This window comes from Rana temporaria, chromosome 4 (assembly GCF_905171775.1).
Source record: "Rana temporaria chromosome 4, aRanTem1.1, whole genome shotgun sequence".
NCBI lineage: Eukaryota > Metazoa > Chordata > Amphibia > Anura > Ranidae > Rana > Rana temporaria.
Window position 1 is genome coordinate 153613871 of NC_053492.1, and position 27918 is coordinate 153641788.

Consider the following 27918-nt stretch of genomic DNA (forward strand, 5'->3'; position numbering starts at 1 on the left):
AGACATTCAATGTACCTACGGGTAAGCCTTATTATAAGCTTACCTCTAGCTACAACTGTAAACACAGGGGTTACTTCCACTTTTAAAAAGGTAGAGGGACACACTGGACACCCAGCAACAGCACAATGGCAGTGAAAGTATCCAATGTGCCCCCTCACCAATAATACAAACAAATGGCAACCACCTCAACACTAAGTTCACTATATGGCCCACTTATGTATATGTTGACAAGAAGCATGCGGAGAAAGGAGAAGTGATATAGAGATGAGCTCATCACTGCCCTGCTTCTCCTTTCACTATCCACAGTGGGTCCAGAATGACCTGGGCTCAGAGGAAGTGGGTTGAATGATGCTAGTCATCAGACTAAGGATATCTAGTGATAAAAAGAAAAGTACTGCAGGGGGAGCTTTAGATTAAAGGTGAACATTGCAGCAAAAGCCGATTACCAATGGGCTATTCATTTTTTTTATTGTTAATTTTGGTTTTTAAATACACTTGAAAGGTAACATTACCATGATATTATTGTAGACGGATTCTCTGCTTTACAGAAATCATCAATTCCAAAGTCAGTAGATGAATGCAGATCTTCTCCCAGACTCCTGAGGGATCCAGCTGTGACAGGCTAGCTCTATACTATAATAGATTGTATTATTGTAAATCATCACCTTCTATCCTGAAGAGCTGAGGCCTCCAGAGCCTGGAATGGGCTCCATATGGGGATGTCCGGTGCCCTGAGGAGGAAGAGATCCCTCCAGGTAGGGCAGTGTGGAGTGTTTCCCCAATGGGTTGTATGGATAGGAAACTTCTGCCATAACACTTGCTTCCTTATGCCATGACTCAAGAGCGGTACACAAAGGAGAAAAGTGTGATAAGTGAACTCCCCACCATTAGCCTCTTACCTCTCTCAATGACAGCTCAGCACTCACATCTTTTACCGGCCATCCTTACATTGTCCGTCCTGGAACTCATTCCTCGTCCTGTGACTGCTCCGGAACCAATGTTTCAGACACTTGTTGACGGGAGAGCATTTAGCAATGAACTGCTCCGTTCAGGAACGTGTGCTACGTAGCTAAACTTGCTTGAAGCCATATTTTGTGAGGGCAACATGCCCATTCATAATTTACAAGCCGCGTTTGTTCGAAAGATTACTCTGACTAAAGTGTTGTAAGGGTGTTACTGGCTATATGGGTCAGTGGGTGGCTTTTATTCCTCTGTACCATGGGCTTTACAAAATGAAACTGTGTGGTCACTCCCAAAAATAAGATGGCGAACAAAAAGTCAGCATTCCCAGGCTGACGCTCGAGGGCTCCACCTAGTGGCGCCTGAGCGGGAGTAGGCGGGGAGACTGCGGAGCGCACACTCGCTGCCACCATTCTATCCGAAGCCGCGCTCTCACACTGCTAACCGCACCACCACCAGCCGCTCAGCCCGCGGCCACCCATGGCTCTGTGTAATGGAGAATCCAAGGTCAGTGTGCGGGGCCCGGGGAAAGAGGCCTGGTCAGACCGGGCGGCCGACCGGGGGAGACCAAGGCGAGGCCTGTGTGATGGTGACAGCCTAAGGGATGGGGGCTCCGGGGAGACCCCTCGTTCTGTCTGCGCCCTTTTCAGGGGAATACAGCGCCCTCTTTTTGTTCTTCACCCCCTCCATTATACACAGAGGTCTCCTCACAGCCTTCCTTGTACTCAGCCATTCCCCACCCGACCCCACTGCTCCCCTCTGTTTACATGTGACGTCATGGGGTACTCCTCCTGGCGGATCGGGGGACACACTGCACCTCTCTCTGTGTGTGTGTGGGCTTCACTGACACACGTGGGGAGCACATGAGAGCAACACTCACCCGGTGTATATCATCATATATATATCACAGGTCATCATCATATATATATCACAGGTCATCATCATATATATATCACAGGTCATCATCATATATATCACAGGTCATCATCATATATTATATCACAGGTCATCATCATATATTATATCACAGGTCATCATCATATATTATATCACAGGTCATCATCATATATTATATCACAGGTCATCATCATATATTATATCACAGGTCATCATCATATATATATCACAGGTCATCATCATATATATCACAGGTCATCATCATATATTATATCACAGGTCATCATCATATATTATATCACAGGTCATCAACATATATCACATCACTCACCCGGTGTATATCATCATATATATCACAAGTCATCATCATATATCACAGCACTCACCCGGTATATATCACAGTTCATCATCATATATGACAGCACCCACCCGGTGTATATCATCCATCATATATATCACAGGTCATCATCATATCACAACACTCACCCGGTGTATATCATCCTATATATCAAAGGTCATCATATATCCTATCACATCACTCACCCGGTGTATATCATCATATATATCACAGGTCGTCATCATATATCATATCGCAGCACTCACCCGGTATATATCACCCATCATATATATCACATGCCATATCACATCACTCACCCGGTGTATATCATCATATATATCACAGGTCACCATCGTATCACAGCACTCAACCAATGTATACCATCGTATATCGTATCACAGCACTCACCCAGTGTATATCACCCATCATATTATAGGTCATCATTATATATCATATCACAACACTCACCCGGTGTATATCACCCATCATATATATCACAGGCCATCATCGTAAATCGCATCACTCACCCGGTGTATATCATCATATATATCGCATCACTCACCCGGTGTATATCATCCTATATATCACAGGTCATCATTGTATATCATATCACAGCACTCACCCGGTGTATATCATTATATATCATATCACAGTACCCGGTGTACATCATCATATATATCACCGATAATCATATCGCAGCACTCGTCCAGTGTACGTTACTCTTGATCATATATATCACAGGTCATCATCATAAATCGTATCACAGCACTCAACCAATGTATACCATCGTATCACAACACTCACCCGGTGTATATCATCATATATCGTATCACAGGTCACCATCATATATCGTATTACAGCACTCACCCAGTGTATATCATTATATATATCATATCACAGCACTCACCCAGTGTATATCATTATATATATCATATCACAGCACTCACCCAGTGTATTTCACCCATCATCATATTATAGGTCATCATTATATATCATATCACAGCACTGACCCAGTGTACATCATCGTATATATATCACAGATGATCATATCACAGCACCCGTCTGGTGTACATCACCCATCATCATATATATCACAGCACTCACTCAGTGTACATCATATATATATTTATATACTAGAGCTGCACAATTAATCGTTAAAAAATCGGTTCAACTGAATAATTGCTGCGCAAATACCGTTTAACATAAAACGACCACCATTTTATTCTCTAGTGTGTCTGCTAAAACAATATATATTTGGGGGTTCTGAGATTTTTTTTTTGCTACATGTAGATGAGAAATGCAAGAACTGGCCTGGGTGGCAAGGGGTTAAAGGGGGAGTTCCAGCCTTTTTATGTTTATTAAGTCAGCAGCTACAAAAAGTGTAGCTGCTGACTTTTTTTTTTAATAAACAGACACTTACCTGTTCCACGGTCCAGCGATGCAGCTGCACAGAGCGTCGCTCCTCTCCCCCATCCCCGCTTGCGCCTCCATTCACTCTGTGAGCACCCGGCCGTGACAGCTTTCGGCTTCACGGCCGGGCACTCACTGCGCATGCGCGAGTCACGCAGCGCTCTAGGAGTGGACAAGCGATCTCCTGGGACCTGTCACGTGTACCAGGAGATCGCCTAGAGCAGTGGTTCTCAAACTTTTAGTGCCGTGACCCCTTGATACAATTTCCCAAGTTGTGGGGACCCCTAACAGTAAAATTTTCTTAGCGTGCACCCAAGGCAAGAAAAGTAATTTGTGCCCCTAACCCACGGAAATGTAGCGCTCCCTGAGTCCCCTCCACTTGTACAATATTAAAACCTCATATGGTACATTTTAGGATGTATCGCTTTTTCTCTTTGTTCTCCTTTATTTCCCTTTTATCTCTCTCTATCCTAATTTCTTGTTATTTCCCCCATCCCTCCCTCTAGCTGTCTTTCTTGTTTTTTCTCTTATTCTTTTTCTCCCTTTTTTCTTTCTTCCTCCCCCTCTTTTCCTCTCCCTTCCATGTATTCTCTATTTTTATTCCTTCTCTTACTCCTTGGTGGGGGGAATGGGATGAGTGGCAATGCTGGGGGGAGTTCTGATCAGCCAACTTGGGTGCTCTTGATCAAGCTCATCTGCTGATCTGAGAAGTGTAGTGGGGACTTTTAATGTTTTAATGGCAACTTAATCCACAGGTAGTGTTACTCACTGTGTCTCCAACTTTGTGGTGTCTCGTAGCAGTGACACCTATGCCGAAATCAGGAGACAGGGTCTCCTCCAGCCCCTCCCACCTCACAATCCTCACCAGTCAGCAGACCTCTGGTCTATGCCCCCCAGCCATGCCATGAACTGAATGGGTGGCTGCGAAAAGGCTGAGTGGGCGGCCGTGGGCTCCAGGAACAGCCCAGCTGGGTGGCCACAGGATCCAAGAGACAGCCCTGCTGGGCAGCTACAGAAAGGCTGGGAGAGTGGTGCGGGCTTCAGGAACAGCCCAGGATTTGGTTACCCCTGGCAAATCATCATTTGACCCCCAGGTTGAGAACCACTGGCCTAGAGGGAGGGTCCGCCTAAGGCAAGAGGAGTCATCGCCTAGGTGGAAGTGGGACAGGAAGGCTCACTCCTACCGAAGCCCCCCCCCCCCCAAAAAAAATGACATGCCAAATGTGGCATGTAAGGGGGTGAGGAGTGCTTAAAGCAGAAGTTCCACTTTTGGGTCGAACTCCACTTTAATTGCCATAAGTAATATACAAATAATTATTATATTGTTTTTAAGGTAATTTACTATATTTTCAAGAATTGTACTCAAGCAGGTGGCGTAATGAAGAAATTATTTAAGTTATAACTTCAAACCAGTAATTTCACAGTAAATAGATAATAAATTATTATGTTGCATATATTTAGCTTGATTAAACAGGATCTTTTCAAAAGCTGCAGATTCTCTCTCCCTCTTAAAAGAGAAGTATGGGTTTTCATTTTTTTTTTTTTTATTCATACTTGCCTCGGTGGATGGAGCATCAGACTGATGCTGCATCTGTCCCCCGGCGTCTCTGCACTGAGAACCGAGCCACCAAACATCGCTGATGGTTCGGTTATCGCTCCTCCCCGAGAGGAAAAGCTGCTCACTGTCAGCATCTCTCCTCTCTGCTTCTCCACACTCCATTGGAGTACTGAGCTGTGGAGGGGCGGGAAGAGGCTGTCTCAGCGGTTCGCTGAGACTGCCATTAATCGAGGAGGCTAGTGGATCCAGACTTGGAAGTCGGGATGACGCGCTGCCTCGACTAATGGCATTGACGTCAGTAAAGAGCGGACTAAAGACCGCTCTCTGCTAAAAACGGGTGTCACAGGAGTGCAAAACGAATGCACTCGATTAATAGCACTCCTGTGACCCAGAGGAGAAGTCCAACCCAAAAAGCTCAGGCTGGACTTCTCCTTTACCTGTGTGAGACCATAGGTCGTATGACACATTTTACCAGTGGTGGGGTAGGACTTCAGCTATGTACCCACTCAGGTTGCAGAGCCTATGACCCTCAAAGCTATTTTTATTTATTTTTTGTTAATTTGAGGTGAGGCTCTCACCTGAATGCACGTCCCTATCACAGGTCTTCATCATATATTGTATCACAGCATTGACCCAGTGTACATCACACAGTGTAATACAGATAATCATCATCATATATCACAACACTGACCCAGTGTATATCACTATCTTATCACAGCACTGTTATATGATTTATCCCCCATCATCATCATCTCATATCACACTACACAGCACTGACCCAGTGTGTTTCACAGATCATTATCAAATCATATCCCCGATCACTAACCCAGTGTACATCACCACTAGTCATATGATGGTACTGATACATGGGAAACTATTTACTAATACTGGACTACTCAGAATCTGGTGCAGCTGTACATGGTAGCCAATCACCTAACTTCAGCTTGCTCATTTAAAGAGGAAGTAAAGCCGTTTTTTTTCTTCTAAAAAAAAACAAAAAAAACCCTGCAAGAGAGGCATAATGAGCTAGGATGCATAGCATACTAGCTCATTATGAATGACTTACCTGAGATCGAGGCCCCCGAGGCGCTTCTTGTTGCCCTCCTCCGCCATGTCCCTTCTGCGCTTCTTCCACAGGCAGATCCCCGCGCATGCGCGGGAATACGGCATTAACCCCCCATTATTCCATTCACAAAAACAGCACGCTCAGTGCGCCTGCGCCGTTGACATTGGTGCAGTGTTTTTCAGCAAATCTCTCCTTAACCGTGCAGGTTTAGGAGATATTTCTTGCACCTACAGGTAAGCCTTAATCTAGACTTACCTGTAGGTGCAAGTTGTGTGGTTGGGTTTACAACCACTTTAAGCTTTGACAAAACCTGAAAGCTAATTGGTTTCTATACGGAGCTGCACCAGTTTTTTGCGCACTCCAGTCTTAGACCAGCTTCACACAGGGGCGGTTTTCAGGTGTTTTAGTGCTGGAAATAGCCTCTGCTAAGCACCTGAAAACCACCTCCCATTCATTCCAGTGTGTCTTTTCAGATTGTTGTGGTGCGCTTGCGGGAAGTTCTAAAAAGTCCTGAAAGCAGCATCTTTGGGGCGGGTCGGGAGTGCTGTATTTAGCGCTCCTAAAATGCCCTGCCAATTGGAATGAATGGGCAGTGGTTTCAAAGCGCCGTAAAACTGGAGTTTTCAACCCTTTTTTGGGGTTAAAACGAGCTGGGTTTTGGCGTGAACGGCGTAAATCAACCCCTGTCTGTACATCTTTCATCAAACACCAGATCTTACACAATGGGGTAACACATGCAGGCTGATGAGTCATTATGGATCTCCTTTCCCCCTAGGACAGTGATGGCGAACCTTGGCACCCCAGATGTTTTGGAACTACATTTCCCATGATGCCCCATGCACGCAGTGTAGTAGAGCATCATGGCAAATGTAGTTCCAAAACTTCTGGGGTGCAAAGTTTCGCCATCACTGCCCTAGGACATCTGGGGGGAGGAGAGCAGATTATAGATATGAAATGCACATGTGTGCACTCCTCCATATAGAAATCAAGTCACAACAAATGTATTGTTACTCTGTCTGCATTTGGGAAATTGGTGCATGTGGTCCGATCTGATTTGTAGTTAATGTGATTTTTAAACGATCACCTTGTAAAACAATCCATTCAGTTTAAAATAGCAAAGACAGGCAAAGTGTGTGTGTGTTGTGTATATAAAATTCTTATTCTCCTTTTTTATAAGTGATCCCATTCCCTCTATTCTCAGCAGCATAATGGCTTTGGGGGAGGAGAGACAGCAACACACTGAGCTTCCCAGTGAAAGAAGGGGCGTGTCAGGACATGTCTGATCATTGGAGGAGCGCAGGCTAAGCTCCCAGCATAGCTAGAGAACTGGCCACAATGAGCTCTCCTGCTTAGTGTGGTCAGCTTTTTTTAAATAGGAACGCAGATAGACTGACAGGAACACCAGGGATTTCACAAAAAGGAAGCAATACAAAGAGAACAGAATACTTTCTCATGTACAGCAGGCACATATCAGTAATTTGAAAATTTGGGTTTACATATTCATTAGGTGGTTAGCACCTCCTCCTGACAGCACTAGGGTCATCAGTTCAAATTCCAATCACGGCACTACCTGCCTGGGGTTTGCATGTTTTCCCTGTGCCTGCCTGGGTTTCTCTGGGGACTCCCACACCTCAGAGACATGTTAGTAGGCTGATTGGCCGTAGTATGTGTATGAATGTGAGCTAGCCCCCGCTTATTTGACAGGTCGAATCACATTACAAGTCGCACCCTATTGTTGGCAAATCGGTGCAACCCCCCTAACTTTTACTTTTGGCGATTTCCAGTGCGACTTGCAGAGACATCTGTGCATCAAGTTTCACAGATGTCAGCCAAGTCGCATCTGAAGTTACACTGGCATACGGCTTGGAAATTGTGCTATTTAAAATGAAGTTGCACAATTTCAAAGCCACAATCCATGGGAATAAGGGCTTAGGGACCTTAGATTGTAAGCTCCTTGAGGACAGGGACTGATGTGAATGTATAATATATATGTAAAGCGCTGTGTAAATTGTTAACTCTATATAAATACCTATAATAAATTACCTCACACACAAAGACCTTCCATACATAGGGGAATCCATTAAATCTAAAGCATCTGTCCATTGCAGTCAATCTGCATCTGGATTCCATTTTCAAAGCTCAGAGTTTAAAATAAAAAATATGTTCTGTGCATTGGTATTTTACAGAGCGGGCACTTGCCTCCTCTTTTTCAGTCCCTCTCTGGCACACTTGGCTCCTTTCTGCTCCAGGTGCCCCCTCAGCAAGCCATTTGTGCATGCTCCCGAGCTAGGCTGCATGCGTCCATAGATATACACATTGCTGCTCAGCCCTGCCCCCGCTTCCTCCTCACATTAGTTTTACTAACTGCAGCAGAAAAATAAAGCTCCCAATGCCATCGGTGTGTCCTGTGAGACCAGGAGGTGAGAGGCCTTGGGTTAGTGTTTAGGGAGAGGGGAAGAACCGTGGGGCATTTTTTAACTTATTGCAGAGAATGCATTAAAGTTTTTTTAAACCCTCACATACACGCAGTGAAGTGACTGGAGGAATACACAGATAAAACAAATCTCCCTACATACGTTTTAGCTGTTTATCTGCAACCATCTCTTCTCTACATCCGTTCAACGTGCTAAAAATTTAAAGCTAGTTTGAATGTTCGGAAAAAAGTGGGCAGAGAGCTGATGTCACACTTTGCAAAGTGAGCTCTGAGAGCTGATTGGAGGGAAGGGACACACCTTTTTCACAGAGCATACAGTAACAGAGCTGAAGCTGTCAATCTTCTGTCACCCTTTTTCTCTTGGTGTCAGGAAAACTTGCCAGAAGTGATCCATGCAGAAACCTGAGGAAGGAGGCAGCAGACAGTAATAACAGTGCACTGGATTGAGACAAGTACACACTATAGATCAGGGGTGCCCAACCAGTGGCCCGGGGGCCACATGTGGCTCGCGGAGCCCTCTGATGTGACCCACGACCTCCTGCTCTGGGATGGAATAGAATACTGTTATTAAAGGTAAGTTTATTACTAAAATCAGTGTTGTATATATGGGCATATCTGTTCTGCAGTGATTCCTGGGCTGCTTTCAAACTGATCCGCAGGTGCAGAGAAGGGCACCTGTGGGTTACCTACACTAAGCCATACACTTCTATTACCTGCGAGTTTGGTGTGATTTCTGAAAGTGCACCACACCTACAGGATATGATAGAAGTCTATGGCAAAGTGCAGCTAACCTGTAGGAAAGCCACAGGTGAAGTGTGCTGCACTCGCGGTGCGGGTTAACAATCGTGCACTAGTGTGAAGGCAGCCTTGGGCCCCTTTCACGCAGTCCGACCAAATCGGACTCTCCATTCATCTTTAAGGATTGGAAGATGTAAATGGGCTTGTGTCTCTTTCCATTTGCCTACCTCCAATCCAATCCGCCCCCAATCCGTACCAAGTTGCTTAAGTGCCCCTGCTCTTCAAAAGGTTGGGCACCCCTGCTATAGCTATGCTTTGTTCATATTCCATGTCTGACATTCATAGCCACTTTAAGTTGAAAAACATTCTAGTCTGGAACTACTTTAAAGCAAACCCCCCCAGTATATTAAACCCAGCCTTCCAGCCATGTGGCAGTTGCATCCCTTACCGGCTGCTGTCATCTTCTGTGTGCTGATATTTTGGTCTCTTGATTGGTTGGCAAGGGATGGTGTCATCCTGTTCATGCACAAAGGAGATAGTCATGCCAAAATGTGCCGGAAATGCACGCTAAGCACATGCACAGCTCCGTGTACATTTGAAAAGACGTAGCGTGTCTCCTACATTTAAAGGGCTACCTGACTGCAGATTTGCAAAACTTAGCTTAACGCTGACCATAGATGGACTGAAGTTCAGGAGGGACTGGGAAAATTTCCATCCATCTGACTGTTCCCTGCTGGAGCTATTGTATTCTGACAGCTGCCACCACCCACAAATGTCAGTATGCCTGAGCAGTACCTGAATCTGATTGGATACAGTCCATTGCCAAAAGATTTCCACCAGGCTCATTTGTGGTTGACAGCTTTAGACTCCAATTACTAATCTCTGTAAGTAATTAGCTAATTGACAGTCTATTGTACATGAAATGCCTGTAATTACTGATTGTATATACAGTAGAAATAAGGTCTAATAGCTGGGCCCCAGGCAGACGTATGACCAATGAATGCCTCTGTTAGCATTAATACATCCTTAATTTTTTTTTTTTTTATACCGTATTTATCGCCCTATAGCGCGCACCCCAAACCTAGAAGGGAACTCTAAAGAAAAAAAAGAAATACTGACAGTTTACAGTTACTTACAGTTGCCCGGCGGCCTTGTCTGGTCCGGCGTCCGTCTGCGGCATTCGTGGTGTCCTCCCCGCTTCTCCCGCGCTGTTTTTGAACGCCACCGCCGACATATACCGAGTGCAATACACTCGACTGGGCTCGGCCACGCTTGGCTCCTCTTGCATAAAGGCTAGGAGGCGGCACAGGGCGTGACTGCGAGCGGAGCCGAGTGTACCCAAGTGTACTGCACTCGGTATATGGCGGCGGGGATCGGCTTAACGCGCACCCACGATTTCCCTTATTTAACAATTATTCTTTTACAATATATAAAATCTCCATACACATGGATATAAAAACAGTCGCTTTATGTATCTACAAAACGGAGTGTTTCCGAGTATTTCCGAGCGGCTTCAAACTGTTCCGAGTGTCACCGGCACCTCTGGCCAAATGCGGTACTGTACACCCCATTAGCTGCTCATCTTGCGAGACAATGCTCGCAAACCGAGTCAGAATAAAAGATAAAAAGTTTCTCGCCTTTTAAAACGCTCGTTAACCGCGTACCTTATAAACCAAGGTTCCACTGTATACCGTTTGGGACACCTCTCTGAGCATACGAGTCAAATCTCCACACCTGGCACACGATGCATCTGGACGTCTCCCAAACAAAGATAATCTTTTCGGTATATAATACACTCTATGGATGATATACAATTGTGTACATTTTTTGGCTGCTGAGAGAGAGAGATCTATTGCTTATAATATACCTGCACCATTGATCCTCTCATCTCTTCCACATCTTTTTCCCATTTTACTCTACTAGGTAGTTGTAAAGCTTTTAAATTTATGTTCATATACAGTTTGAATATCCTTTTAAATATATGTTGTCTGCCAATGTTTTTTTATTTTTATTTAGGGGCTTTATTAAATTCTATATTTTAAATGAAAGCTGTGTAAGTAACCTGAATTTGAACTGATATCGGCCTCTTTCAGTCCCTGTACAGCAGAACTAGAGTGTGAGAGGAATAAGCAGTACAAGGTAGGGCTGGGGAAAAAATCCATTTGAATCTTGAATCGCAATGTGAGGGCAAATGATTTTTATTTTATTTTTTTTTCCCCCCATAGGACCGGCGCCCTGCGGACTAGGCCGAAGCCACGACCTTGCCTAAAAATCCTGCCTGCAGCTTGCCACGATCCTGGCAAAAGGCAGCGAGGCCGGATGCCGCTCGCGCGCTATTCCAAGGATCGCGTTGAGCTGCAGGCAGGATTCTTTAGGCTAGTCCGCTGCCTTTTCCCAGGCCTCGCTAAAAAAAGTAGGATCGGCGCGGTGTCCATCAGGAAAAAAACAAATTGAATCGTGAATCGAGTTATTTTTTTCATTTTTTGGGAGGCCAAAATCGTCCAGCTCTAGTACAAGGAGCCAATCGGATCATGTTCTAGCAAGAAGTTTGCTGATAAAAGAAAGCAGAGGGACAGAAATCTGTGTGCCGATTTTTTTGTTTCACTGTCAAATCACAGGAATATACCTGGGTTTAGAGCAGTGTTTCTCAATTCCAGTCCTCAGGCCCCCCCAACAGGTCAGGTTTTCAGGATTTCCATTATTTTGCACAGGTGATTTGATCAGTTTCACTGCCCTAGTAATCACCACAGCCTTTTCATCTGAGGGAAATCCTGAAAACCTGACCTGTTGGGGGGGGCCTGAGGACTGGAATTGAGAAACACTGGTTTAGAGGAAGTGGGTTGAATGATGCAAGCCATCAGATGGAGGGCATCTAGCAACAGGTCACAAGTACGGTGAAGGGAGGTTTTACCCGGAAGTTGAATATTGTAGCTAAAACCGTTTTTGTTATTTTATCTTTTAACGGGCTAGTCATTTTTTATTTAGTTGTTTTTGTCTGAATTTTGGCTTTAAAATAATGATTCTGATAGTTATAAACTCCAGCTGATCTTTTACACTATTTGAATGACCTTTAGAAGAGACACTTTTCCCTTGAGAAGAGGTTGTATAGATTGCTGGGACACTGTGGTCTTTCTGAGGTTTAGTTTGAGCACAGCTGATAAACAGAACAAAGGTTACATGTGATCATCACACAGGACAAGATTCAGACCACATCCTAAACGTCTTGTTTGGTATTGGATTTGGGGGCATTGAGAAATATTTGCATAGAATTCAAACCCAAATCAACGATTGACTGTACTCTTTTGGGTATGCCATCCCTGCTGGCAGAAGGCACTGATTATTGCTAGTGGCTAAAGTAGCCACTGGCTACTATAAAACTTGCTGGTAAAACCTGGCATGCTGGCTGTACCCAAGGTGATTGATTATCTTGGTACATTCACCCATACACGGTTTGAATCTCGGCCGGTTCAGCAGGAAGATTTGAACCGTGTAAGGCCTCATGTACACTGCTGCTGTTAAACAGAAGTTCAGAGACAGTTGGACGCTTTTTTTCAATACCGGTGTTTAGACGCGTTTTTCGTTAATAGGCGCTTTTGTCCATTTTTTTTAATATATATATATATATATATATATATATATATATATATATATATTTATTTATTTATTTATAATATATTTATTTATTTATATTATATTATATTTATTTATATTATATTATATTATATTATTTTTTTATTAGAAACTCTTCTAAACGCAAAATGTGGAATGTAAACGCGGCAAAATGGAAGTTTTAAATGTGGGTTACTATCTGTCAAGTTTAATCATTTAGGAGCAGATGTAAAAACGTCCCATGTGCATGGAGCCTTAGGAGCAGTTGGGTGTTTTATTTTTTTTTATTTTTTTTCAGCTGCCCCTGAACTCTCCTCTTTTATCTTATCAGTACATGTACACAGGGTCCTTTATAGGCAGTTGCGTTTTTAGGATTTTTTTTGCTTTCCAAAAAATTCTTCTTTCAGGATGGATGTTCAGAGGCATTTGAAACGCCAAATGCCTGTTACAGGCGTTTTTAATGGAGATATAATTTTGACTATTTGATAAAAAAAAAAACCCTTTTAAATGCAAACACGGCAACACTATCTGTCAAGTTAAATCGTTCAGGAGAGGTTTTAAAATGTTGTGTATACATTAAGCCTAATACTGCAGCTACCTCTTTAACCACGTGACCTCCTTGCCAATTCTGAAACTTCTCTCATATATGTACAAATCTGAATTTTTTGCTAGAAAATTACTTTGATCCCCCTAAACATATATACCGTATTTATCTTCATATAGCGCGCCCCGGCGTATAGCGCGCACCCCCAACCTGGAAGGGAAATTTCAGGAAAAAAGAAAATACTTAGTTTGAATGCCCCTCGTCGGTGCCTTGTCCGGTCCGGCGTCCGTCTGTGGCCCTGGTGGTGTCCTCCCCGCTTCTCCCACGCTGTTTCTGAGTCGATTCCCGCGCTGTGTTTGAACGCCGCCGCAGACATATACCGAGCGCAGTACACTCGGGCACGCTCGGCTCTTTTCGCATAAGGCTAGGAGGCGGCACAGGGCGTGACCGCGAGGGGAGCCGAACCTGGCCGAGTGTACTGCGCTCGGTATATGTCAGCGGCGGCTTTCAAACACAGCGCGAAGATCGGCTTATATCGCGCACCCACGATTTCCTCCGGATTTTTAAAGGGAAAAAAGTGCGCGGTATACGCCCATAAATTTGGTACTTTTTATGTCGCACGGTATTTGCACAGCAGTTTTTCAAATGCAATTCTTTTGGGAAAATACACTTTTATGAAATTTAGTGCACACAAACACAATACAATACAAATTTTTTGGTAAGATCTAGAAAATGGTGTTCTGCTGCGTGCGCCTGTGAAATGGTGATAAACTATGGTACATTGAATTATCTATAGGTGATGTTTAAATGCCTTTTACAGGTTACAATTTTAGAGTTATATGGGAAGTCTGGGGCTATAATTTTTTTTCATTTTTTTTTTTATCCACTTTATTGCCATTTCAAGAGATGAAGAACATCCCTTGCGATGTCCTATCTATGGAAAGATCTGGGGTTTGTTAGGGGGTTCCTTTCACACTTGACACCTCCTCCAGCTGAAAGCTTTACCTTGGTACAGGCAGTAGGATGGAAGAAGAGTCTACAGGAGCTTGGCATTGTGCCCGTGATTCACTGCAGTGCTAAGTACCTTTGCAAAATTGTGGGCATTTTTTTTTTCTTCTTAAAGTAGAACTATAGGCAAAACTAATTATTAAAATTTTGTTCGTGGAGTAAGGGCATATTCTAGTCCCTGTCAGATAAATTTTTCCATTTTTTTTTTTCCCCCTTTTGGTTTCACTTCCTGTCCCATAGCCAAACAAGAAGTGAGAGGAAATGCCTGGAAATTAAGGGATCCCTTGGGGACCTCCGGGTCTCAAAGGTTAGTGTCCCCATTGAACGATTTCCCCTCCATTTACTTTTTTGGGGAAAACCCTACATTTTTAGGTTTTCTTTTACTACTTTCTATACTAACAGGTGTGCTCGTTGGACGTGCTGCCTCGGCTACATACAGTATACAGTGCTGTGTTCTAGCCATGAGATGGAACTTCCTGTCCCACGCCCAGAAACAAAATGGAGTCGGGCTGAGCACTGCTTAGCCATCCATAGGCAGCTTTGTATTCTCTCAATGCAAATGTTCTCCGTTTGGCTGAGGTGGAGAGGCGGGAGGATGATGTCACAATCCTTGACTCATCCAATTAGAGGAAGCTCTGTATTTATTCAGAGAATACAAAGATGTCTATGAATTGCTAAACAGCACTTAGGCTTCTTTCACACTATGGATTGTATGTCCGTTTTATAATATCCGTATTACACCTATTAACGGACGTTTATTAACGGATTTAATAACGGATACATACGGATAAATATTTTACCATTCTTCCTTTATTGAAAACGGATAATGTTTATCCGTATATATCCGTATACATCCGTTATATCATTCCTTTCTAACGTCCGTTAATAAAAACATTTCACCCTTTCTTGAAGTCCAGCTCCAGAAGTCGCATGGATATTCAGGGGAACCCCGCCGTCAATTTAAAACAAAAGTGACGTGCGGTTCCCGGTAAATATCCATAACCAGACCCTTCAGGTCTGGTATGGATATTCAGGGGAACCCCGCCGTCAATTTAAAACAAAAATGACGTGCGGTTCCCCCTAAATATCCATAACCAGACCCATTATCCGAGCACGTTGACCTGGCCGGCCGCAGAAAAGAGGGGGGGACAGAGTGCGGCCCCCCCTCTCTCCTGAACCGCACCAGGCCACATGCCCTCAACATGGGGAGGATGTCCCCATGTTGATGGGGACAAGGGTCTCATCCCCACAACCCTTGCCCGGTGGTTGTGGGGGTATGCGGGCGGGAGGTTTATCAGAATCTGGAAGACCCCTTTAACAAAGGGGACCCCCAGATCCTGACCCCCCCCCTGTGTGAAATGGTAATGGGGTACACTGTACCTCTACCATTTCACGAAGGAAGTAAAAAGTATTGTAAAAAAACACACTGACACAAAAGAATAAAGTCCTTTTTATTAAAAAAAAAAAAAAAAAAAACTCCAGCGCTGAAAAATCCACTCGTTCCCGGCTTCCTGCGTTGTCCTGATCCTGCGACGGGTGCGGGTGATCTCCCGCGATGAGAAGATCCAGCGTCACTGGGGAAGACCAAGAAGAGGGAAGACCTTTCCTCTTCATGGTCTTCCCCAGTGATGTAGCAGAGGTACGTCAGAGGGGGCAGGGTCACGTGACGGGTGGCTCTGCCTCCTCTATATAAGAAATGTCACAGCTTCAGCCGCTCATTCGCTGGGCTGTGCCCAGCGGTGAGAGGAGGTCCGGGATGCTGCTGCGCCAGATGGATGGATCTTCACATCGCCGGAGCGGAGATCACCCGACGCTGGATCTTCTCATCGCGGGAGATCACCCGCACCCGTCGCTGGATCAGGACAACGCAGGAAGCCGGGAACGAGTGGATTTTTCAGCGCTGGAGTTTTTTTTTTTTTTGTTTTTTTTTTAATAAAGGACTTTATTCTTTTGTGTCAGTGTGTTTTTTTACAATACTTTTTACTTCCTTCGTGAAATGGTAGAGGTACAGTGTACCCCATTACCATTTCACACAGGGGGGGGGTCAGGATCTGGGGGTCCCCTTTGTTAAAGGGGTCTTCCAGATTCTGATAAACCTCCCGCCCGCATACCCCCACAACCACCGGGCAAGGGTTGTGGGGATGAGACCCTTGTCCCCATCAACATGGGGACATCCTCCCCATGTTGAGGGCATGTGGCCTGGTGCGGTTCAGGAGAGAGGGAGGGCCGCACTCTGTCCCCCCCTCTTTTCTGCGGCCGGCCAGGTCAACGTGCTCGGATAATGGGTCTGGTTATGGATATTTAGGGGGAACCGCACGTCATTTTTGTTTTAAATTGACGGCGGGGTTCCCCTGAATATCCATACCAGACCTGAAGGGTCTGGTTATGGATATTTACCGGGAACCGCACGTCATTTTTGTTTTAAATTGACGGCGGGGTTCCCCTGAATATCCATACCAGACCTGAAGGGTCTGGTTATGGATATTTACCGGGAACCGCACGTCATTTTTGTTTTAAATTGACAGCGGGGTTCCCCTGAATATCCATGCTCAGTAAAATTAACGTCCGTTAACATAACGGACATTTATGGAGACATTTACTAACGTCCATGTGCCATAGACTTCAATGTTAAAATATAACGGACGTTAATATATCCGTTACTTGCAACGGACAAATAATTTACAAAAAATAGTGCAAGACCCGTCACATATTCCGTTATAACTAACGTCCGTATGTTATAACGGACTATTACGGATCTTTACGGAACATAAAAAAATCCCATAGACTTTAATGATATTTTATAAAGGACGTATAACTTCCGTTTTTTAACATTATCTGACGGATTTTAAAACGGATTATTAAAACGGATTTATTTTGTAGTGTGAAAAGGGCCTAACTATTTTTATTTAATTTTTGTTCTGGGCTTGAAAAGTACTGTAGCTGCGTAGGAAAGGTTTGGAACCCCTGCAGGGGATCTCTCGACAGATCCCCACTGAGCAGGGGTAAGATGGGTCTGTGTCCGCTCCGATGATGCAGAGGGGACACTGACACAGCCCGCTATCTACCTGTCGGTTTCCATCCGACTGTCGTCCGATCCGATCCCCATCCGTCTGTTTTTTGCAGATCGGATGTTGGTGGGTGTCAACAGACACATATATTGACATTCTCTGCTTCATAGAGAGCAATAGATGGTCCAATCGGGTCCGCCTGAAAAACCCACAGGTGGGCCCGATCGGTCAGTCAGTGCAAAAGGGGACTTAAATAAATGCCATGCGTTATTTTATACAAATAATTATTCCAAGTGATCTCCACTCAATTTTAATTTGCCTGAGAGTCACATTTGTGAATATGAAAGTCTTGTGATTTTCATCTGTTAGAGGATGTGTAGAGATAATGACATTAGAAAATGTATGCTAGATTTCATGCTTTCACATGGTTACTAGCATGGTTTTATCGACCTTCATTTCATTGAATTGCAGAACTCTCAGTTGCAGATGGCAAGTCATCATTTATCCCTGGTTTTTGACCTTATTGATGACCTCATGTGTCTTGTGGTCACATGTCTCCATTTATAAGTGCCGTTATTCTTTCTTTGCTCGTCCCTCCTTATGAGTCTAGTAACAAAATCATCTACACCCCTTTGCCTCATTGGCTGCCTATATGTGAATAGGCGTTCATTTCTTTGGGGAATTTTCTCCACACTATACACTAGATTATATGCTACAGCCGAATGCACAACCAGTCTTACAGCCCATGTAACTTATTTTGGTCAACTATGGACAAGGTAAACTGCTGTCTGCTTCAATTGGGAATATGAATGACATCGTAAATTTGGTTGTATACTTTAAAGTGGGGGGTTGGCTAGAAACAGCAAAAAAAGATAAAGGAAGTTTATTTTTTTGTGTTATACTTGGGCTGTTTTAAACTATACCATTGTTCTAAATGTGTGTGTGTGTGTGTGTGTGTGTGTGTGTGTGTGTGTGTATATATATATATATATATATATATATATATATATAATATACAGCGAGGGGTGCCCAACCAGTGGCCCCGCGGAGCCCTCTGATGTGGCCCGTGACCTCCTGCTCTGGGATGGAATAGAATACGGTTATTGAAGGTACGTTTATTACTAAAATCACAGTGTGTGTGTGTGTGTGTGTGTGTGTGTGTGTGTATATATATGTATATTATATATAATGTGTGTGTGTGTGTGTGTGTGTGTGTGTATGTACGTACGTACACACATACACACATACACAATGTCATTGACCTGCGAGTTTGGTGTGCTTTCTGAAAGTGCACTACACCTACAGGATATAATAGAAGTCTATGGCAAAGTGCAGGGAAAGCCACAGATGAACTGTGCTGCATTAGTGTGAAAGTAGCCTTGGGCCCCTTTCACAAGGTCAGTCCAACCCAATTGAGTTCTTAATTCACCTTTAAGGAGTGGCAGATGAAAATGTCCATTTACTCTACTTTGGATTGGAGGTAGGTGTTTGTAGAGTGGGCTGCCATCCACCCGCTCTGCTCATTGTGGCCCACGACCAGGTCACTTAAAGCGGGGTTCCAACTTCAATTAGCATTTTTTTAAATGTATGTCCTTTCATCATGCATTTTTATAATATAAATCCGGTCACTTACTATTTTACAATCCGCCGCCGATCCGCATAGTTATTCAAAAAAGATAGTTTATAAAACTTTGTCCACACCGTTGTCATTTTGCTTGTGGGCATTGTGAAGCCCACAAGCACTTACTTCCTGGAAGTCTTGGGATGGGGAGTGATAATTGGGTAGCGCACTGCAGGGAGATGTCAGAATCCTAGGTGATTCCAAAGGCAGATTTCGTGGGACCGCATAGCAACAGGCATTTCCAGATGAGTAAAAATTTTCTTTTTTAGGTCTAATGAGCACAATAATGAAAAAAAAATTTGGGGATGGAAACTGCCTCTGTCTTCAAAAGGTTGGGCACCCCTGATATACAGGAATCCAAATGACAGTCGGTTGTAGCACACTTCTGTTTTTTAGTTTTATATAGCAATACAAAGTAACAAAAATCATACAATAAAGCGTCGTTCCACCCATTTTTGAGAGGTGGTCTTAAATGAAAGACCACCTCTCCACCCCTCGTTTTTGGCTATTAAAAATGTATGTTTCTTTCTTGCCTTTTTGGAAATACCAAGTGTACTTCCGATCCAGCCGGGCCGCGGCCCAGGACGTCACATCCATCTCTTCGGCGAGCTCCCCCGTTGTCTTCTGGGATGTGTGTGTGTGTCCCCGAAAACAAGCTGGCCATTCACAAAGCACCGCATGACTCGCACATGAGCAGAGGGAAACCGGCCTGGAAGCCGCAAGGCTCCACTGCCGGTTTCCCTTATTTGGAATTGCAGCGCCGTCATCCGATCCGATGGACGGATCGGCCTCGTGGCTGACACCGCGGGCTCCCTGGACAGGTAAGTGTGCTTATTAAAAGTAAGCAGCTACAGTGTTTGTAGCTGCTGACTTTTATAAAAAAATAAATTGCGGCTGGAAACACTGCTTTAATAATGTGCATGGAATGCGCAAAACTATTGCTGCTACTTTCTTTCACTATAAGAAATAAACAGAAGTGCTGCAGAGGTCTGTCTTTTGGATCCCTGTATCTAATATATATGTGAGAATGAAAATTTTACACACACTGTACAATTTCTATATATCTGTGCATTTTATTTTTTAGCTGGGCAAAACTGCAACAGAGGTTAAAGATGGGCAGCACTACGAGGGATCTGTGGTCATTCTAGATGCAGGCGCCCAGTATGGAAAAGTTATTGACCGACGTATTCGAGAATTCTTTGTGCAATCTGAAATCTATCCATTGGAAACACCAGCATTTGCCATAAGAGAACAAGGGTTCCGGTAAGAGCGCTCCTTTCTGTGCCTCTTTTACTTGTACTGATGTTTTGTATTCTTATCGTTTGGGTCTGTTCCCATGTCCTTGAATATGTGTTTGTATTAGAATTCTGGTGGGAATTATTTTTTTTTCTCTGGATAATTTTTATTCTGGGCAATTATTTCAGTCTTGAACATAAACAAGTAGGTGTTTGTTTTTTCCAGTATACAGCTGTCAACTCGACTAGCATGGACTTCAGTAGTTTTCAGTATAATTTCTAGTTACTGGACAGTTTTGTATGAATTTCAGAGGAAGCACATTATTTGAAACCCAGTGATATGAGCACTATGTAGTAGGGTTACACCGATACCACTTAAGACAGATTACCAATACACTTTTTTTTTTCGTCGTGTGACAGTGGCACCAATATGCAGCACTGATGAGGTTTGGACTGTGACAGATTTACCGGTTTCTTCCTCTGGTCTCCATCCTGACAGATCAGGGGGGCGGCAGGAAAGAGGTGCCTGTGAAGCAGGGACACTGCTGAGAGGGAAATAGACACTGAACAGTCGGGGATGATAAGTGTGGCGAGTTAAAAGTGCTGATCTCCCTGTATAACTTTGAGTAAAGCACCTGACTGCTGCAGGAGTGAGACAATGAGAAGCAGCTGTCAGAAAAGCTATACAGGGAGATCGGTGCGGTGGTGGGGGCAGTTAAAAGCACCTATCACCTGTGAGGCTGCCCGGCCCCCTGCTGAGCTTGAACACCTGGTCCGATGCAACCGGTATCGGATTAGGCATCCGACCATTTGCACGAGTACCAATACTCGTGGAAATGCTTGGTATCGGCACTGATACCGATACTAGTATCGGTGCATCCCTACTATGTAGTGCAGGCAGGTGGTAGCTGGTGGAAGGGTGCCATGCATAGCTTCCTGAAAACATCACAGCACCCTGTCTCAATACTCCTCTAAAGAGCCCTCAGCAATGATTTAAGCAATGGGCTGGTTTATGGGAGGAGTTGTGCAAATGTCCAGGCTGACATCCATCAATGTATTTGAATAAGTTTGCCCTAAATAACACTCACTTTTGATGCTGAGCTTCCGTGTTCGAAAAAATGGCATCAAGTAAATAAAAAGGATAGGTCAGGGACCCAACGAAAAAACAAACGCATTCCTCCATCCACACAAGATGGTAGGTGGAGAAATCCACCCCCGCGACATTGTATTCTGATAGACTCTCTGATGTCAGAATACAATTATTAGTGGCGGCAGCTGATTGGCTAAAAGCCGTTGATTGATAAAACTGTTCCTCCGTACTCATTCGACAAAAGTCGATTTAGGGATGGCCATGTGTGGATCGAAATTTGTCCAGTCCCTAATGAACCGCATGACTTTCGATCCATTTACGGCCAGCTTAAGCACTTCAGCCCTAGAAAGTTTACCTCCTCTTCGTGACCAGGCCATTTTTTTTCCGATACGGCACTGCGTTACTTTAAAGCGGGGGTTCACCCTTAGAGGGCACTTTTCCCCCTTAGATTCCTGCTCGTTATTACTAGGGGAATCGGCTATTTATTTTAAAATATGTGCAGTACTTACCCGTTTACGAGACGCATCCTCTCCGTCGCTTCCGGGTATGGGCTTCGGGAATGGGCGTTCCTTCTTGATTGACAGGTTTCCGAGAGGCTTCCGACGGTCGCATCCATCGCGTCACGATTTTCCGAAAGAAGCCGAACGTCGGTGCGCAGGCGCAGTATAGAGCCGCGCCGACGTTCGGCTTCTTTCGGCTACGAGTGACGCGATGGATGCGACCGTCGGAAGCCTCTCGGAAGGCTGTCACTCAAGAAGGAACGCCGGCTCCCGAAGACCCATACCCGGAAGCGACGGAAGAAGATGCAGCTCGAAAACGGGTAAGTACTGCACATATTTTAATATAAATAGCCGATTCCCCTAGACCGAACGAGCAGGAAGCTAAGGGGAGATTTTTTTTTTTTTTTTTAAATGGGTGAACTCCCGCTTTAACTGACAATTGCATGGTTGTGCAACACTGTACACAAATACAATGTTGTTAAAAAATGTTTGGTTTTGTTTTAACAAATGGAGCTTTATTTTGGTGGTGGTTGAGCACCTCTGCAGTTTTTTTTTTTTTTGCACAATAAACAGAAACCTGACAATTTAAAAACGGCCTTAAGTAGTTAAAGTGATTATTAAAGGCTTCTTTCTATTTTTTTTTTATTACAAGCATTTTATGTGCTCACTTCTGAGCCGCCTCTGTGTTCATAAAATACACAGGTCGTGACTTGGCCCCCGCCCCTTCCTCATTGGCTGTGACCGACAGCAGTGGGAACCAGCCAAGGAGGATGGAGAGACCCAGGAGAGCTGCTACTCTCGGGCTCGGGTAAGTATTGGGAGGGCTGAGGGATGCTGCACACAGATTTATGAAAATAAAAGACCTTTAGCCTTTACAACCACTTTAAGCCTGGGGAAGAAAGGGCTAGAGGATGGATGTCCTCTATCCAAGAAATGAGGCAGACTCTGACTTGCTCTGACTTGTTGCAGCTTCTAATCAGAGTTAAACAATTCGGTACAGGAGTCTGGACAAATGTGCAAGATGAAGGGTAAAGCTGGGATACATCTTTAAATGTCTTTTAGAGTAGAAGACTATATTAAATCTGGAAAATGTTAAGTGTAAATTTTCTTTCTATTTTGCAGTGCTATAATTATATCAGGAGGGCCAAATTCTGTATACGCTGAAGATGCGCCTTGGTTTGATTCTGCCATATTCACAATTGGAAAGCCAGTGCTTGGAATCTGCTATGGCATGCAGGTATGCAGTCAGTACACAAACATAATACTTCTATAGGAGATAAAAGAATCATAGTTGTAATGTTACATACCCACCTCCTTGGTTATCCTTTCAATATTTAAATATTATTTGTTTTGCTGTTAAGTATTGCTTTGACACAGAATGAAAGTGAAAAAAGGCGTTAAAAGCTAAGCTCACCTTTTAACGTTGCACCCATATTCAGGGTGTAACATGCTGCAGATGCACTAGCCCTTACTATAGTCAGGTACTCACAGGTCTGACAGCTAGCAGGCGATCTTCTCTCTCCCACTAGCTGTACCAATCTGTAAAAAAAACACGAATGGCCGGTCGTTTATGTTCTGTGAATTGGAAAACTACAAGGTCTGGCAGCCTTTGGGGCGGTCGGCTTGTGGTTCTCAATGAGCTACCACAGTGCTGTTGAGCGCTATGGTAGTTCATTAAGTGTTCCTGTCAGTGTAACTGCCTGGCTGTATCAGAGGTACAGCCAGACAGATAAACAGTCTGTACTGGGAAATTATACCCACCATCTGCTGATGTTTTACCATTCCATTACAAAAACAATAATACGCATATGTTTTTACCTGCAAAAAAATTTGCATTTATTTTTTCTGTGAAGATGAAAGCATCCTTAAGTTCTGGTCCACCCAAAACAAGTGTTTTTTTTTTGTTTTGATATATCCTGGAGGGCTGAAGGTGAGCAGTTGATGTATAACATGTCATCACTGGCTCTCCATGGAAATGTAAAAGTCAAGTATAGCACTCAAAAATTTGAATGGTCCTATAACTAAAAATGTGAAATGATTCTGCCTTCTCAATGTGGTACTGCCATTCCTACAAGCTGGAGAGGATGAAAAGTATCGATCTTACTATTTAATGCAGGACTGAGCCAAGGGATTATTTTTTTTTATTATTGTTCGGTTGTTATTTAACCACTTCCGAACCGATGTACGTCTTTATACGGCCTAACTTTAAAGATGGATATCTCGGTAACGGCAGCAGCTGCTGCCACAACTGAGGTATCCATCTTTAATGTCAGCGGTTCTGTTAACGATAACGGCGGTCTCTGCAGCAGATTCGCCGCGAGATCGCCGTTATCGGCGGCGGGAGAGGGCCCGCCGCTCTCCGCAGCTTACCGGAGCCGTCGGTAGCGGCGGAGGAGATCGGGACCGTTCGGCTGCTGACTGGGGACGAGACTGAAGGAAAAATCTCCTTCGCCCGTCCCCATAGCTCTGCTGGGCGGAAGTGACGTCAAAACGTCAGTCCCGCCCAGCCTCTTAAAGAAACATTTTTTTTTTTTTTGTCATTTAAAAAAATGACAGTTTAAATTTTTTTTTTTGTGAGGTCTTTTTGACCCCAGATCTCATATTTAAGAGGACCTGTCATGCTTTTTTCTATTACAAGGGATGTTTACATTCCTTGTAATAGGAATAAAAGTGACCTTTTTTTTTTTTTCCAGTGTAAAAAATAATAAAATAAATAAAAATAAATAAGAAAAACATTTTTTTAAAGCGCCCCGTCCCGACGAGCTCGTGCGCAGAAGCGAACGCATACGCGAGTAGCGCCCGCATATGAAAACGGTGTTCAAACGACACAAGTGAGGTATCACCGCGATCGTTGGAGCGAGAGCAATAATTATAGCCCTAGACCTCCTCTGTAACTCAAAAAATGCAACCTATAGAATTTTTTAAATGTTGCCTATCGAGATTTTTAAGGGTAAAAGTTTGACGCCATGCCACGTTTGGGCGCAATTTGTAAGCGTGACATGTTGGGTACCATTTTACTCGGCGTAACATTATCTTTCACAATATATAAAAAAAATTGGGCAAAATTTATTGCTGTCTTATTTTTTAATTCAAAAAAGTGATTTTTTTTTTTCCAAAAAAAGTGCGCTTGTAGGACCGCTGCGCAAATATGGTGTGACAAAAAGTATTGCAATGATCGCCATTTTATTCTCTAGGGTATTAGAAAAAAATAAATATATAATGTTTGTGGGTTTTAAGTAACTTTCTAGCAAAAAAACTGTTTTAGTCTTGTAAACACCAAATCTGAAAAACACCCAAAGTAGAGAAGTGGTTAAAGATAGTCAGGGTGGAAGACATAAAGCTGCTGAGGGATTGGTTGAGTAAAACTTCCACTTTAATCTGAAGTAGGTTTTACATATGAGCTCTCGCACATTTCATTGTAGAAGGAATTCAATTAAGTAAAAATGATAGCGGATTATAGGCTGGTACATTTTAACTGAATAACACTATTATTGCAGATGATGAACAAAGTGTTTGGTGGAACGGTCCATAAGAAAAATGTGAGAGAAGATGGTGTCTTCAGTATCAGCATTGATAACACATGTTCTCTGTTCAGGTAAGAGATTGCCTTGCAGATATATATGCTAATATTTAGCTGATGGAACAAGCCATGTAATGTACCTATTTGTTGTTCTATCCAGCACAATTAAGACTTGATTGAATTGACATAACATGTCCAGGATTATTTCTTTAACAATGTAGAAGCATTGACGGACATAATATGGCAGTTGTAGGTACAGCGGGGGAATTATGTGTTTTCCTGCAGCTTTTGTAAGTTTGCCCACTTACAAAGAAATTAAAGCGGAGGTTCACCCTAAAAAAAAATTCTACCATCCAGCATACTTGCGTCAGCTACAGTATACTTTTTTTTTCCCGCTGTACTTACCGTTTAATCGTTAATTTATTTTCTTCTTCCCGCAGGGAATAGGCGTTCCTATGAAGGGGCGTTGATCGACGTGCGGCTAAGGCGCGTCACACTTTCCGAAAATAGCCGACCTAGGACTCGGCTATATACAGCGCCTGCGCAGTCAGCTCCTAGACTGTGCGCAGGCGCCGTGAAGAGCCGAGTCCTAGTCCGGCTATTTTCGGAAAGCGTGACGCGCTTTAGCCGCACGTCAATCCTCTACGCCCCTTCATAGGAACGCCTTTTCCCCCGCGGGAAGAAGAAAAGAAAATCAACGATTAAACGGTAAGTACAGCGGAAAAAAAAGCATACTGCAGCTAACGCAAGTATGCTGGATGGGATGGTAGATCATTTTTTTAGGGTGAACCTCCGCTTTAAGAGTTAATTTTTATCATGAGTGTATTTTAAATGACAGAGGCAGAATATCAACCAAAAATCCTGAAAAAACACATACAAATGTTATAAATTGAGTTATACATCAGTGAGTAAAATAAGTATTTGATCCCCTACCAATCGACAGCAATTCTGGCTCCCACAGACTGGCTACAGTATGTGCTCATGTGGTACACAGATTAGTCCTGTCTATTTTAAGAAGATGCTCCCAAGGACAACTTGTTATATGTATTAGACCAAAGTGGCTGTCAAAGGACATCAGGGACAAGATTGTAGATCTGCACAAGTCTGGAATTGACTACAAGACCATGAGCAAGAAGCTTGGTGAGAAGGAGACAGCTGTTGGAGTGATTATTTCCAAATGCAAAAAATACCAAAAGACATCAATCTAGAGCTCAATGCAAGATTTTGCCTCGTGTGGTAAGGATGATCATGAGAAAAGTGAGGGATCAGCCCAGAACTACATGGGAGGATATTGTGAATGATCTCAAGGCAGTTGGGATCACAGTCGCCAAACAAACCTTTGGTATCACAATACACCGCCATGGATTGAAATCCCGCAGCGCAAGCAAGGTGCCCCTCCTCAAGAACGCACATGTACAGGCACGTCTGAAGTTTGCCAATGAACATCTAAATGATTCAGAGAAGGATTGAAAGTGCTGTGGTCAGATGAGACCAAAATTGAGCTCTTTTGGCATTAACTCGACTCGCCGTGTTTGGAGGAAGACAAATGCTGACTATGACCCCAAGAACACCATCCCTACAGTCAAGCATGGAGGTGGAAACCTTATTCTTTGGGTCTGTTTCTCTGCTAAAGCTACAGGCCAGCTTTGCCGTGTTGAGAGGCCAATGTATAGGGCCATGTATTGTAAAATCTTGGATGAGAACCTTCTTTCTTTCAGCCAGAGCACTGAAGATGGGTCGTGAATGGGTTTTCCAGCATAATGACCCAAAACATACCGCCAAGACAACAAAGGTCATAGACAATTCATGTAGGGAACTGAAACTTCAAGTTGCCAAGCAACAGCCAAGAAACCGTAAGGATTTAGAGAAGATCTGTAAAGAGTGGACCAAAATCCCTCCTGAGATGTGTGCAAACCTGGTCACCAACTACAAGAAACACCTTGCCTCTGTGCTTGCCAACAAGGGTTTCTCCACCAAGTACGAAGTCATTTTTTGCTTGGGGATCAAATACTTATTTTACTCACTGAACTTAATTTATAACATTTGTATCGTGTGTGTGTGTTTTTTTTTCCTCTGGATTTTTGGTTGATATTCTATCTCTATCATTTAAAATGCACCTATGCTAAAAAAAAAAAAGTATAGAACCTTCTATTCTTTTTAAGTGGGCAAACTTATTGGCGGGGGTAGGAATAGAACTTATAAAACTTTATGTCAAGAAAAGAGGACAGTGGGACAAAGGCACAACTTAGGACAGGAGCTCGGGACCATGGGGCCCCTTATGTACTTTCAACTATAGGTTCATAAGGACAATACGTTGAGACTGGTTTTTAGATAGGGTAGGGAATGACATGCATGTATGTATTTGAAGGGGTATAATATATGT

The 27918-nt window shown here is 43.6% G+C and overlaps 2 protein-coding genes across 3 annotated transcripts in view; one reads left to right on the plus strand and one right to left on the minus strand.

Annotated features, from left to right (window-relative positions):
* SLC33A1 (solute carrier family 33 member 1) overlaps positions 1 to 1220 on the minus strand; it is a 41552-nt gene extending 40332 nt beyond the window's left edge. The window contains exon 1 of one of the 2 annotated variants that reach the window (XM_040349228.1): positions 900 to 1220. Coding sequence is in view for 1 of the 2 variants with exons in the window: in XM_040349227.1 (XP_040205161.1) it covers positions 513 to 515 (3 nt within the window). In the remaining variant the exon portion in view is untranslated. Of the gene's footprint in view, positions 1 to 512; positions 684 to 899 lie in introns of those variants that run through there. The other variant, XM_040349227.1, reaches the window with a different exon arrangement.
* Positions 1221 to 1306: 86 nt separating this feature from the next.
* The window catches only part of GMPS (guanine monophosphate synthase), a 59887-nt gene continuing 33275 nt past the window's right edge, over positions 1307 to 27918 (plus strand). The window contains exons 1-4 of the mRNA XM_040349226.1: positions 1307 to 1467; positions 20275 to 20453; positions 23138 to 23252; positions 25513 to 25610. Coding sequence (XP_040205160.1) covers positions 1441 to 1467; positions 20275 to 20453; positions 23138 to 23252; positions 25513 to 25610 — 419 coding nt within the window. The 5' untranslated portion in view covers positions 1307 to 1440. The remainder of the gene's footprint in view (positions 1468 to 20274; positions 20454 to 23137; positions 23253 to 25512; positions 25611 to 27918) is intronic.